The sequence below is a fragment of the Carassius gibelio genome, chromosome B15 (genome assembly GCF_023724105.1).
Source record: "Carassius gibelio isolate Cgi1373 ecotype wild population from Czech Republic chromosome B15, carGib1.2-hapl.c, whole genome shotgun sequence".
In the NCBI taxonomy this organism is placed as follows: Eukaryota; Metazoa; Chordata; class Actinopteri; order Cypriniformes; family Cyprinidae; genus Carassius; species Carassius gibelio.
Window position 1 is genome coordinate 2,033,284 of NC_068410.1, and position 15,000 is coordinate 2,048,283.

The following is a 15,000-nucleotide window of genomic DNA, read 5'->3' on the forward strand; positions in this document are numbered from 1 at the left end:
GCTAATGAGCTCTGCTGACCCCGCCCCTCTCAATGGATGAGTGTTAACTGCTCGCCCAGGGCGGGGCTTAGGTTAAACACCACTGTCAATCAACAGTCATGGGAGGGGCCTTGGGCTATGTGACATCACCCAAAAGTTTGTTTTGAGAAAGAGGTTATGATTTTTGAAGATTTATATGATTTTATTTATCATTATGGAGTTGATGTGTACACACACCGCCAACACACATTTATATTCAAGTAAAACTGGGATTTTTTACTGGGAGTTAATGAATTAAGCTGCTATCAGAATGTATTTGTGTGGTTCCATGTACACACTCTCAGTCTTTGTTTATAGTTCTCTGAACACCTGCAAACAGCCTCGAGCACTCATTTCTCTCTTTCTGTGGGTCTTTCTCAATTTCCTGCAGCACTAGAGTTAAGAACAAGCTCCTCAGTGTGTGTGTGTGTGTGTGTGTGTGTGTGTGTGTGTGAGCTGAGTAAAAACAGCTTTCTTCTGGACCGTGTCCAGCACCGCTCCATCAATTCTATTGGACCAATGGTCTCTCTCTCTCTCTCTCTCTCTCTCTCTCTCTCTCTCTGTCTCTCTCTCTCTCTCTCTCTCTGGTATCTGGGAGTGAAAGATTTACTCTTCTCTTTTATTCATTTATTCATTCATTCTCTCGTCTCTCACGGGAAGCGTGATGAATAGAGTGAAACGGATCACACACACACACACACACACACACACACACACACACACACACACACACACACACAGGTCACTCAGGTGTGTGAGATGTAATGAGTGTGTGTTTGTGTGTACGCTTCGTTGTTTATGACTGAAATGCCCTTTAAGGATAATAAAAGCTGATCTACTACATCTAAAAGCAGCCGACAGTTCCATGGGTTAAAGAAATATAATAAATAATGTCTTAATGAAAATGTTCAAAGGTTTGTGAGAAGTTTTAGAGGCAGAGACAGAAATACAGTCCTGTTTACTCATAGCTAAATGTTAGCTCGGATACATTAAATAATATTAACTGATAAAGTTTGTCATTGGTTTGTTAGTTAACTAATGTTGAACAATGGAGCGTTACTAAATTATCATTAGATCTGTATCAAATCTGAAGTTGCACAGCATGATTAAAAACAAATAAATGTTACTGGATTTGAATGCATTTCAGATTAAACTTCATAGATGTTGTTCTTTCTAAAATACATTTTGACATAATTTAAAAGAAAAAATAAGAAAAATATTATAGATATATTTTATGAAGAAAGTAATGCTGTTTGTAACTATTGGACCATTTTTCTTGGTGACATTATTTAGAATTATTTAAAATAATGATGATAATAAAAATGTTTTTTTCTATTTGTTTTCATTACCATCCAAAATATATATTTTTTTTACATTTGTCAAAGTAAATTTAAGTACAATAGAACAAATGCAATGACAGTTATTTGGACAAAAAAAATCATTATCTATCTATTTATTTCTGCATTGTAATCAAAATGTTTTTTTTTTGTTCTTAAATCATTATGCAAATAAAATGGGCCAGAAAAGTATCATTATTTATAACGTAAACACAGATGTGACACAACTCTTTCAATAAGATCTATTGTTAACATTAATGCATCATCTTAAAATAAACTATAAAAGACACATTTATTTTTACTGCATTTATTAATAGTTCACAAAATTACATCGATTTTTTTTGTTGTAATATTAACAGATACAATTAACTAATATAGGCACCTTCATTTAACTAATAAGACCTTATTGCAAAATGCTTGTAATTTGTGTTCTTTAAATTTTAACTCTTTTTTTAATCCTTATTGCACAAATAAAGTGAGTCAGCTGCTGGAAAAACACCTTGAATCTCAGGTTTGCTTTCAGGAACAGTGTCCTGTGGACATTAGAGACAGAAGTCTAAGTTTTATATGTTTGGAGGAAGCTGTATTTATTGTAAATGTGTCTATCGCTGCATGTCGAAGTGTCAAATGTAACCAAAGATTTTCCAAAACAGAAACAGTGTCTTTGTTTGGTGAAAACACGCATTTGATCGCTTCATCTGTCATCAGGTCACAGGGTTTAAAGAGTTAATCGACTAATGTCTTAGAATATCATTCAATACTAACGTTTTAATATCTATTCTTGTGCAATATTATTTATATGTTTGCAGTCTGAACACAAAAGCCTATAAGGATGTAACATTTGATTATTTACAACATTAAACTTGAGAAAGAAACATTTATCAAAATAAATACAATACAGTAGTTGGTATAAAAAAAAGTCAAAACATGTTTAGTGTTTAACTAATTAAATTCATTTTGTTGCTACACATTTTTTTTTATAATATTTAACATTTTAATAATTTTAAAATGCAAAACGATAAATATATTATACATTCAACCAATAAGCTCATTAGTATTTTATCTCATATTTATTTTGGCACAAAAATGTCTATTGCAATTAACGTTTTATTAATTTTAATATGCAAAACTAATAATAACTGGAATACTAAATCTATTACTTGTATTTATAATAAAGTAAAAAAAAATTATGCATGTTAATTGAATTTAACATTTTCATTTTAATATGCAAAAATATACATTTATTCAGAATTAATTGAATAAAATGTTTTAATATATAATGGAGCACAAAAATATTATAAAAAGTGTATTTGTAGTAATAAATCGACATGTTGTACTTGTACAGTGTAATACATTTTTTAATAATTTTAATATGTGTGTTTATTATCTCAGCTTGTTTATACAATACAATTTGTCAAAAACTGTAAAGTAGTGCAGTACACCAGTAACAAACTGTTTTGGAAACTGAAAAATGTAGTTAAATTAGTATCGCTTTACTTGTAGTTAGTTACTCCCTTATTACTTGTTACAGAAATAAAGCTTTTGTGGTTGTTCTTACACGAGCACACACACAGACACACCTGTGTACATGAAAACACACACGGACACACTGTGTCATTACAGCACCTGAGTTCTGAGAAGAGAGGCGTGGACTCAGTGAAAGTCTTCATTTCACAGAATATCTTGATAATCTCAGAGAAACATTCCTGCACAAGCCATTGTGAAACACACACACACACACACACACACACACACACACACACAGTTAATACTCACACAAACCTCTGTAGAAAGAACAGATTTGATATGTTATGGATTTGCATGGATCTGATGTCAGATTATCATGTGCAGTCACTGTTATAAATATTTTAACTTAACACATTTCTTACCGCTACAAAATCAGCATGATCTAGTTGTTGAGATGTACTTTTTAAACTGATAAGAATTTCAGATGTCAGTGATAAAACAGCACTTTTCAGAGTAGTTTCAGATATTACATTTGTGTGTGTGTGTGTGTGTGTGAGTGTGTGAGTGTTAGTGTGTGAGAGAATGAGTGAGTCAGTGAGTGTGTTTGTGTGTGAGTGTGTTAGTGAGAGGGTGTTAGTGAGGTGAGTGTGTGCCTGTGAGAGTGAGTGAGTTAGTGTGTTAGTGTGTGTGTGTGTGTGTGTGTGTGTGTCTGTGTGTGTGTCTGTGAGAGTGAGTGAATGAGTGAGTGTATGTGTGTGTTACTGAGTGAGTGAGAGTGAGTCAGTGTGTGTGTGTGTGTGTGCGTGAGTGTGTGTGAGTGTGTGTGTGTGTGTGTGTGTGTGTGTCTGTGTGTGTGTCTGTGAGAGTGAGTGAATGAGTGAGTGTATGTGTGTGTTACTGAGTGAGTGAGAGTGAGTCAGTGTGTGTGTGTGTGTGAGTGTGAGTGTGTGTGTGTTAGTGAGTTATAGTGAGTATGTATGTGAGTGAGTCAGTGAGTGTGTGTATGTGTGTGAGTGTGAGTGTGTGAGTGTGTGTGTTAGTGAGTTATAGTGAGTATGTATGTGAGTGTGTGTGAGAGTGTGTGTGAGTGTGTGTGTGTGAGAGAGTGAGTGTGTGTGAGTGTGCGAGTGTGTATCTGTGTGTGTGTGTGTGAGTGAGTGAGAGTGAGTCAGTGTATGTGTGTGAGTGTGAGTGTGTGAGTGTGTGTGTTAGTGAGTTATAGTGAGTATGTATGTGAGTGTGTGTGAGAGTGTGTGTGAGTGTGTGTGTGTGAGAGAGTGAGTGTGTGTGAGTGTGCGAGTGTGTATCTGTGTGTGTGTGTGTGAGTGAGTGAGAGTGAGTCAGTGAGTGTGTGTATGTGTGTGTGAGTGTGTGTGAGAGTGAGTGTGTGTGTGTGTGTGTTAGTGAGTTATAGTGAGTATGTATGTGAGTGTGTGTGTGTGAGTGTGTGTGTGTGTGAGAGAGTGAGTGTGTGTGAGTGTGCGAGTGTGTATCTGTGTGTGTGTGTTAGTTACAGTAGTTATAGTGAGTATGTGTGTGTGTGTGTGTGTGTGTGTGTGTGTGTGAGTGAGTGAGTATGTGTGTGTTAGTGAGTGTGTGTGTGAGAGAGTGAGTGTGCGAGTGTGTATCTTTGTGTGTGTGTTAGTTAGTTAGTTATAGTGAGTATGTATGTGAGTGTGTGAGAGTGTGTGTGTGTGTGTGTGTGTGTGTGAGAGTGAGTGAGTGAGTGTGTATGTGTGTGTGAGAGTGAGTCATTGAGTGTGTGTGTGTGAGTGTGTGTGTGTGTGAGAGAGTGAGTGAGTATGTGTGTGTTAGTGAGTGTGTGTGTGTGTTGACATCTGTCTGTCTCTCCTGCTGTCGTCTCTTCAGTACAGTCTGTTCTACTGTGTTCCGGCAGCTGATTGGCTCTTTTCATCTCATAGCTCCGCCCAGCAATGTTCTTCACCTCATAAGTCATATTAGTATTTTTGAAACATTTTTCTGATGCACATGAAAGCAAATATTATGTATAATATTTTTTTGTTTTTGTTTTTTTTAAATGTAAAGTTTTGATTTACATTTTTCTGAAAATGAAAGGAATTTGAATGATTTGAATCTGTGTTTGTGCAAATATTATCTATCCAATTTGTAAAAACTTTAAACTTATAGAGTTGTAATGGACATCTCTAACAAGTCTTTGAATGATTTGCATGTTTTTGAGCAAATATTATGTAATTTTATGTTATAAAATTAGCTTTAAACTTTGAACTTTAAAGTTTAGAAACTAGGTCTTAAATACTGCAAATATTATGTATAATGTCTTTCAACTATATTTATCTTGCATATGTATATTTGTATAAATGTATAAATTAACTTTTGCTTTAACTTTAAACATTTGAAATTTTATTTTTCCCCTTAAATTAAAAAAAATGTCAGAGTGACCTGAGACTCGATTACGTTCAGAGGCTTTAGAGTTGATGTTGTGTATTTGTTGCTTGTTTTTTTTTTTTTGTATTGTTTTGGTTCAGAGTTTGTTCTTGTTCCTTGAGCTTTTATGTGCTTAGAATTAAGACACAAATATGAAACCAAATCCTGAGCTTTATGCACACACACACACACGCACACACACACACGCACACAGTCTTATTTGTGTTTCAAGTAAATGGAGAATTATCACATCACGTGTGAAGAAAAACTTAATTCCTGTTAATTCCCTTATGTCAGAAAGTCAAGTGTGTGTGTGTGTGTGTGTGTGTGTGTGTGTGTCTGTGAGTGTGTGTGTGTGTGTGAGAGTGATAGTGTGCGTGTCACTGTGTGTGTGTGAGCAATTGTGTGTGTGTGTGTGTGTGCTCGTGTCTTGGGTCATACTTCATAATAATATTGTTTCCGTCTTTTTATTCTTTATCAGTGTTTCCTTCAACTTCTTATCTCGTATATTTTCCATTGTTCTGTCGTCTGTTTTTTTGCCCTCTTGTTCTTTTCAAGCCTGCCCTCCTAAATTCAGATTAAGAAAACACCTCTAATAACTTAATCGACAAAAGCTGTGTGTGTGTGTGTGTGTGTGTGTGTGTGTTTTGTGGAGAGGTGTCAGCACATCGTCTCTTCTTTTCTATTTTTTCTCTCTCTTTCTGCAGATGGAATGTTATTTTTTGTAAGTCCATTAGAAATTGGCAGCTGACTCGGCACACAGTTCAAATCAGTTTAATGTGATTTATTGGCAAAAAACAAACAAACAAACAAAACTTTAAATTGTCAGAAGAGTGCAAAATAAGTTACATCAGTACAACAACAAAAGATCAAATGAAGTAAACAGGTCACAGTAAAATATTTAACCTGCCTATCACGTCCGGGTCAATTTTGACCCGGAAACAGTATGTAAAGATTTCAGAAACATGTTTAAGTTTTAGCTCAGGAAAGGATATGCATATGGATAAAATACAGACTACAAACTAAAATCATATTGCATCAATTTATTAAGGACACTAAATTTAAATTGCAAAATAAAATTAATCTTGAAAACTTAAAATTCCTCAATGTTATTTTATTATAGTTAATGTCTTATTTTTCAATTCATTTATTGATGGGGTTTATATTTTTATATTTTCAGTTTTAATTTTAGTTTTTGTTTTTATTAATTAGCTTTCCTGCTTTTAATTATTTTTTTAAAAAATCATATACAATTTTTTTTTATTTCAATTTAATTTTTTGTTTTTATTTCTGATTAGTAATTTTATTGCTTCTGCTTAAGCGAAGTGGAAATTAGACATGTTGTTTTGGCAACTTTAAGTTTAAGTTATAGTACATTTAAATTTTAAAATAATTAACATTTATTTTTATTGACTTTGTGACGTAAAACGATGTTTTTGTTTTAAAGCAGAACATAAATTATAGTTATAGTTTAGTGTATATTATGTGGAAAAAAATGACTTTGCATGGATGCATTGACTTTAACATTAAAGGAATATTTAATCTGAAAATGCTTTAACATTCTTCAAAATATCTTGCAAATGATGACAGAATTTTTATTTTTAGGTGAACTATTCCTTTAAACGACCAATGCCAGACTTGAATATATGCTATTGCATTTCATTGGATGAGATGTCATGCTTCTCTGTTGTTTCACACACACTTTGTGTACAGTGTTGTCACAGCTGTAATACTCACCCTGAACATGATGTACTGTGCCATTCACTGCAGGAAAACTCACACGCTTTAGGACATACTCCCTCTCTCTCTCTCTCTCTCTCTTTGTGTGTGTGTGTGTGTGTGTTTGGTGGCTCTGAATGGTGTCACAGTGATGTATCTGAGCACATGCAGAAGGAACCGCTTCGGTCGCCCACAGAGCTAGGCCACAAACACACACACTCTATCTCTCTCTCTCACACACACACACACACACACACAAACACACGGATGGATGATGGATGATGGATGCAGCTGTTGATTTCACAATTCCGACAAGGTCAAAGTTCACGTCGTCTGTCTCTCTCCCAATAAAGAGTTTTCCCACGTTTTTTATTTGACCAAAACTTATTGCATCATTTTTCTCAAGTTTTAAATTGCTAAATAAAATTAATAAAATGCAACTGAAATGAAATAATAATAATAATAATAAACTTTATTTTCTATAGCGCCTTTAAATGTAGATCTCAAAGTGCTGAACAAAAACAAATAATACACTGTATAAAATAAATACAACAAGCAAAGATATGAAAAGAAATACAAATCAAAACAACAAAGAAAATAGTACAAATACAAATGTTTAGTTAAAAGCTACCCTAAAAAATGAGTGTTACGCCGAAATTTAAATAAAGAACTGTTTTTATGCATTAATGTTATGTAAGTGTTGTTTATATATTATTACAGTTTTAATAATATTTTAATAGGCTTTGTTTATTTTAAGTTTTCATTTAAATTTTAGCTTAATTTTTAGTAATTTTATTGAACGCTTTTTTTCATTTTGTTATGGTTGAAGTTTACCATTTAGAGGTAATTTATTTCAAATTGTCATATTTAAATATATTTATATTATATATATATATAACATTTCATATTTATATTTAAATTTTCAGTTTTAGTAATTTTAGTCACTTTAAACTAAATTTAAAAAAATAGACGTTCCTCTGGCAGCTTACTTAAGTTGTTATTATTATTATTATTATTATTATTATAACATTTTCCATTAAAATTTTTGCTTAATTTTTTATTACGTTTTTCATTTTTGGTTTTATGAATTAATTTTAGTGCATTTACACACACACACACACACACACACACACATATATATTAAGTACTATTTAGTTTATTTTAGTAATTTGAGTGCTTTGATTTAAACTAAAAAATAAAGATATAAAAAAAAGATAAAATTTTCAGCTAATATTTTTAAATCGTATTTTGATTTAGCTTTCATTTTTATCTTTTTCAGTTTTCATTTTAGTTTAGCTTATTTTTTTGTAAATTAAGTCGTTTTGCCATTTCTTTTACATTTAGGTTTAATTTCATTTTTTTTTGTTGAAGTTAGTAGTTTTAGTGCTTCAATTTAAACGAAAAACAATTTAAACTCGTTGCTTTGAAAGCTGAATTAAGTTTGTTTTCCATCTAATATTTCAGTTAACAAGAAATATTTTCTATAGGTTTAGATTTAATTTTAGTTAACTTAAACGCAAAGGCTACAAACGATCTACTTTTAGCAGCTTTCTGCAGTTATTGCTAAACATAATAACTTTCAAACAGCTTTTAATTTCATCTGACGTCCCTGGTTCTTTCTTACCTTTCAAACACTTGTTGTTTCATGTCTGCTTTCTACGAATGAATCTGTTCAGATAATTGAGTAAAAGGCTGTTTTCATATCTTTATTAATGTAAGTCGATGACTCTACAGCGCTGCTGGTGGCGATGTGAGGAACTACACAGCAGCACACGCCGAAGCACATGAGAAAAGAGAGAGCGCTTGTGTTTAAGAGGTTGCTCTGACATCTCTTTCCTGCTTCTGTCGTTCTTCTCCCTGGGTTTGTTCGTTTCTCCCACTCGCTGAAAAATTGAAATTCTTCTCACACCGCAGGATGAATAACCCTACTGTTACTCGGCCAAACATCTCTCTCTCTGCTTCTGCTTTTCTCTCTCTCTCTACATGTGTCCGTCTCTGTTTGTTTCTCTTTTATTTTCTCTTTACACTCTTTTCTTCGTCCCCATGGTTTTTATGTCCCAACATTTTCAGCTTTCAACATGTTCAGCTGTGACCGCTTAAACTGTGTGTGTGTGTGTGTGTGTGTGTGTGTGTGTGTGTGTGTGTGTGTGTGTGTGTGTGTGTTCAGTGACCCGTAAGAAGGTCTGTCAGGTTCAGCTGACTCCAGATCAGTGTTTGATGGACTGATGTTGAACGTGTGACTCATTAAGGGCAGATTTGGACTGAATCTCGTAGTTCTCTGAAAGTTTTTGCTACTTATTGACATGTTTGTTTAAAATAAAATATTGCCTCTCTCAAAAACACTGAAGAAAGTTAAGAATACTTTCTCATTCTGTTGTTATGGTACATACTAAACATTGTGTAAATGAATTTTTAAAGAACTTAATATTAATTTATATTTTATAGTATTTCAGATTATTTCATGGACACATTCATTTAAACCTATTTAACAGTAAAATAGAATTAAAAAACATGAAATTACATGAGTAAACATACTCTCTTATTTCAAATTTTTTAATTTATATGATTTGTTTTCAGAATTTTATTTCATTACTTTTTTTATTTAAGTGTCAATTTATAAACATAATGTATATTTAGGCCTATTTATGCTTATTAAAAATAACATAAATGAACTTTAATAGTCTTATTGTTCAGTACATTAATCTTATTCTGCTAAATATCACATATTAAGATTTTATTAATTTTTTAAATAAAGAATTAATTAATATTTTTTAGTATATTAAATTTTTAATTATATATATATATATATATATATATATATATATTATTTAATTAACTTTCTGCATATTGTGTTACCTACTTTTTAACCCTAATATTTTTTTTTTTATAATTGTAATTAATGTATTCATTTATAAACATTATATATATTTATTCATGCCTATTTAAAAAAAAATGCATTATAAATTATGCATTATATGTATTATATATAATACATTATGCATTATAAAAGAAACATTCAGCAATTAATTTTTGTATTTTTTTTAAGTCATGAATGTATGAATTTAAACGTACATTATATAGATGCATACTGTTTTTACAATAAAATTAAAACAGATTAAGTTCTGTGTTTTGTAGTCTCACTCCTGTTTGTTTCTGTTGTTGTTGTTGTGGTGATTGGGTTATAAATGTTGCCCCCGGTTGCAATTAGTGTCGCTTCAAACACATAGCTGCACACAAATACATCCCATAATCATAGCTTTGCACTTCTCAGGGACTTTGTTGTTGCTGCACGTTTGTTTGGATTTATTTTTGCATCTGTATTTCGGTCCGTGCCGTCCTAAGTCCTGTTTTGAAGGGTTTATTTAGCATCCCTTTTCTTGATGTGGGTCATGTGACCTCACAAACCCTTTACGAATCAACAGAAACACAAACCCTGTGTTTGTTTCTCTCTTCACAAAACGCTGGATTCTAATTATTAACTAATTATGATCTGGATGCTACACTACACTTCAGAAGTCATTCAGGACGTATTAAAGTGAGAGTCAAGACATTTATAATGTTACAGTGGATTAAATAAATACATAAATAAAATGCATCAGTTTCCACCAAATAATAATGCACCAATAAATGCAGCCTTGGTGAGTTGAAGAGACTTATTTCAAAAAAATTAAATCGTCGTGATCCTGCTGTGTTTCAGAACCTCTTGAGCAGTTTTAGTTATTATGAGCTGAAGGTTAATAAGCTTTTAGAAACCAGCCACAGTCTTCCAAACACCAGCCTCCACCTTCAGCCGGTTTGAGCTGGAATTTTTAGAAGGGCAGGGAATTCTGGGAAAACACTTCCTGTCTCCTGTATGGAATGCTGACAGAGCAGCACACACACACACAGGGTTGGTAAGTTTATCAGGTGCCATTAAAACACCTGTGCTGAAACAAAGAGGTTTGAAGGGAAGTGTGTGTGTGTGTGTGTCTGTGTGTGTCTGTGTGTGTCTGTGTGTGTCTGTGTGTGTGTGTGTGTGTGTGTGTGTGTGTGTGTGTGTGTGTGTGTGTGAGACAGAGAGGGGAACAAAAAAGCACCGTACTGAAGAAGACTAATATGATAACTGACCTTTGACCTTTAGCCTTTTGGGTGTGTGTGTAAATGTAGAGCTCTAGAGGTCAGTCATCTGAATGAAACCTCTGCGAAAGATGCTGAATCAGCGGAACAAAGTGTACAAGCACATTAACTTTTCATTACGGTATTATTATAGAAACTATTTATTGTTTAAAAATAAATATAAATATTTATATTGCTTATTTATAATATGAATATAATATTTTTCATTATTTTATTAATAAAAAATGTCTAATTAATCACTTAAAATAATGTACATTTAATAAGTAAACATAATTATGTGATGTAATTTAGCATCATTCAAATTAGATTAATAAATGTGTTTTATTAATATTTATTTAAATTTCATATTATGAATATTGTATTATTTAAATTGCATTAAATTAATACATTATTTGTATGTAAATCACATATAGGAAATAATTAAAATACATATTTAATCTAATTTAGTTATTTTAAAATAATAATATTTTCTTTTTTTTAATTCATGGCAATATATATTTTTACTTAAATGTTTAAAATATTACATATGTATACATATTTAAATTATATAATTTATAAAAATTATTTATATGCAATTATATATATATATATATATATATATATATATATATATATATGCACACACACAGAGTATATTTTTCTGTTTATATATATATATATGATTATATAAGGAGGTGTGTGTGAGATCCTGTATCAGTTTATGTTCATTCGGTATTTTAATGTAGTAATCGTGGTCTGTGCATGGGTCTCTCTCTCTCTCTCTCTGTCTGTAGATGTATGGGCGTTACACTCAGGAACTGGGTGTTTACGCTCGAGAACAAGCCGCTCGGATTCGAGAGGATGGTCGTCACCGCAGTCCTCCGCTCAAACTGCTGGAGTACGAGAAGGGACGATGTGTCCGGTGTCGAAGTAAGTCCATCCCAAACATCACTTCTCAGGTAGATCTGAGATTTTACAAGCTGTGCCATGTCATCTGTCTTACAGTATCTGAGATGTGTGTCTTTATCTAATGAGAAACCAGCAGCTGGGTGAGATGAGAGAAAGTTTCAGCCAGATTTAATATGAGATATGATCTTTGCAACGTTAGTTCTTGTGTTTATATATTGTATATATATAGATAGATTGTTTCGCTCCAGCACCGGCTTAATGGCCGAGTCCCGAGGTGGACGTGGAAGCGCGGCACTTACCTGGTCCAAGTTACAGTGGCCTGTCGCCAAACCCTCATCCTGTGGTCAGGGGTAGCCCTAGAGCAGATCTCCAGGCATGCTGTGGTTTACACGGATGCCTCCACCACCGATGGGCATGCAGTCTCAGGGGTTTGGACGGGCCAGCAGCTGCAGTGGCACATCAGTTGCCTAGAGTTGTTAGCAGTGCACCTTGCCTTGAACCGTCTCAAAGGTCTCTTAAGAGGCAAGCATGTGCTGGTCCGAATGGACAACACAGCGACCTTTGCATACATCAAGGTGGTCTGCGCTCCCGTCGCATGTCACAACTCGCCCGCCACCTCCTCCTTTGGAGTCGGAAGGTTCTGAGGTCACTTCGTTGAAGTGACGAGCAATGCTCCCGGGAGAATGGCGACTCCATCCCCTGACAGTCCAGCTGATTTGGAGACGGTTTGGAGCCGCTCAGGTAGACCTGTTTGCTTCTCCAGAGACCTCTCACTGCCAGTTGTTCTACTCCCAGAAGAGGGAACTCTCTGCACCTACGCATGTATGCGTTTCCCCCAGTGAGCCTTCTCGCACAGACACTGTGCAAAGTCCGGGAGGACAAGGAGCAAGTCTTGCTAGTGGCGCCGTATTGGCCCACTCGGACCTGGTTTCCCGAACTAGTGCTCCTTGCGACAGCCTCTCCTTGGCCAATTTCTTTGAGGAAGGATCTACTGACTCAGAGATGGGGCACCATTTGGCACCCATGTCCAGACCTTTGGAAACTCCATGTCTGGTTCCTGGATGGGACGCGGAGGTTCTAGGTGACCTACCTCAAGAGGTAGTGAACACCATCACTTCGGCAAGAGCACCGTCTACAAGACACGCTTACGCCTAGAAGTGGAACCTGTTCAATGAATGGTGTTCTTCTCGCCCAGAAGACCCCCGAAGATGCCCGATTGCGGTCGTGCTTCCTTTTTACAGCAAGTTGTGGAGCGAAGGCTACGTGCCCAAGGTTGCCACTACACCCTTCAAAGACCAAGTGGTGAACCTGCAAGCGCTGCCCCTGGAGGAGACAGACCCAGCCCTGGCTTTGCTCTGTCCCGTCCAAGCATTGAGATGCTACATAGACCGGACACAAAGCTTCAGGACCTCAGACTAGCTCTTTGTCTGTTACGGAGGCCGGGAGAAGGGGAGTGCCCTCTATAAGCACAGGATGGCCCACTGGATTGTGGATGTCATAACCCTGGCTTATCAGACTCAGGATGTGCCCTGCCCATTCAGGTTGTGAGCTCACTCAACTAGAAGTGTTGCATCCTCCTGGGCGCTGGCTCGTGGTGCCTCGCTGACAGATATTTGTAGAGCTGCAGGCTGGGCGACCCCTAACACGTTCGAAAGGTTCTACAGCCTTCGTGTTGAGCCGGTATCCTCAAGTGTTCTCACCTCAAACGGGTAGTGGCACTGAGAGGCCCCGGTTAGTGTCGGCTTGCTTAAACTGCTCCAGAGAGTCAGTACTGTAGACCCTGTTGAGATCCTCAATCACCTTCGGCAGCTGGATGCCGCAGAACGTTCGGCGCCAGACCTTCATGATGTATCCGTGAGAACCATGGAAGGCCGGGTTCCATATTGAGACCTAAAGGATACTCAGATGTCTATAGTCCCTGGTATATCCTTTAGAGCCCGTTTTCCCACAGCAGACTTCTGCCTTCTCAAGAGGGTTTTAATCACCTCAAATGTATCTATATATTCCTAAATGGATGCTATATGTGTGTTTGCCCCCGAGACCTCCTTCGGGACGGCAGCTGAATGCAATAATTGCATGCCAATGTGCTTTGGCTCGTTTAGTTTACACTCCAAGTAGATTGGTCTATCGAAGCGACATCCCATTTTGCGTCGATCACCGATGTGGCGTCTCCGTTCCCTCCTTCAGGGAACGAGGGTTACCATATGCAACCGAGACGTTATTAATGTCATTCATTGTGGGGTTTCATGTGAACATTGGATATTAACAACTTTGCATGCCATTTCTCTCTGACTTTCTTTTATTTGTTTTAAAACAAACCTATTCTTTCTTGCTTTTTATTGTCCAAGGATAAGCAACAAAACTGTACCATGGTACATGAGGAAACTGATGTGTATTTTAAAATGATAGTTGTCACACTAAATGTAATAATATCCCCAAAATTAAAAAGAAAATAAGAAATTTTGGTTGATAAACACTAAGGCCCAAAGAGAACAAAAGATATATGTGTGTGTGTGTATAATGGTAATATTTGTTATATTTCCTTTAACTTATGCTGATTAATTAATTGACTTGCAGTCTATTTTTTACTCTAATATGAAAAAGTGAATAATTATTAAATGTAATGACATTCACCAGTGGAAATAATAGTGATAAAAAATGTCTGGGCAGTTTTTCAATTGTAATGACAATTTTATTTAATAAAACTATAATAATTGCAATGCAAAAAAATCTGCAATGAAAACTTAGCGTGAGATAATAAAGCCTTGTCAGATTCATCCTCAAACTTAAACTATAGCTTGGTAAAACATTTGTCTTTTTTTCAAGAATGTTTAAACCTCTGAAATCCTGGTCCTGAAATGATTTCATATGCAGATTTTTGTAAGATGGTGTGTAGCTGGAGTGTCAGTCTTTGTCCTGATGAGGGCGCCATCGTCCCACTGAGAACATGACAGCTGAATGAAACACACACACACACACACACACACACACACACACACGCATTTGCAGTCTTGGTCACTCTAGAGCGTGTGTGCAACAGGAAGTATGT

The 15,000-nt window shown here is 35.3% G+C and overlaps 1 protein-coding gene across 2 annotated transcripts in view; it reads left to right on the top strand.

The window, feature by feature from the left end:
- The window catches only part of LOC127972630 (chloride channel protein 2-like), a 56,379-nt gene that overhangs the window by 5,461 nt on the left and 35,918 nt on the right, over positions 1-15,000 (top strand). For both annotated transcript variants that reach the window (XM_052576281.1, XM_052576282.1), the window contains exon 2: positions 11,837-11,972. In XM_052576281.1, coding sequence (XP_052432241.1) covers positions 11,837-11,972 — 136 coding nt within the window. The remainder of the gene's footprint in view (positions 1-11,836; positions 11,973-15,000) is intronic.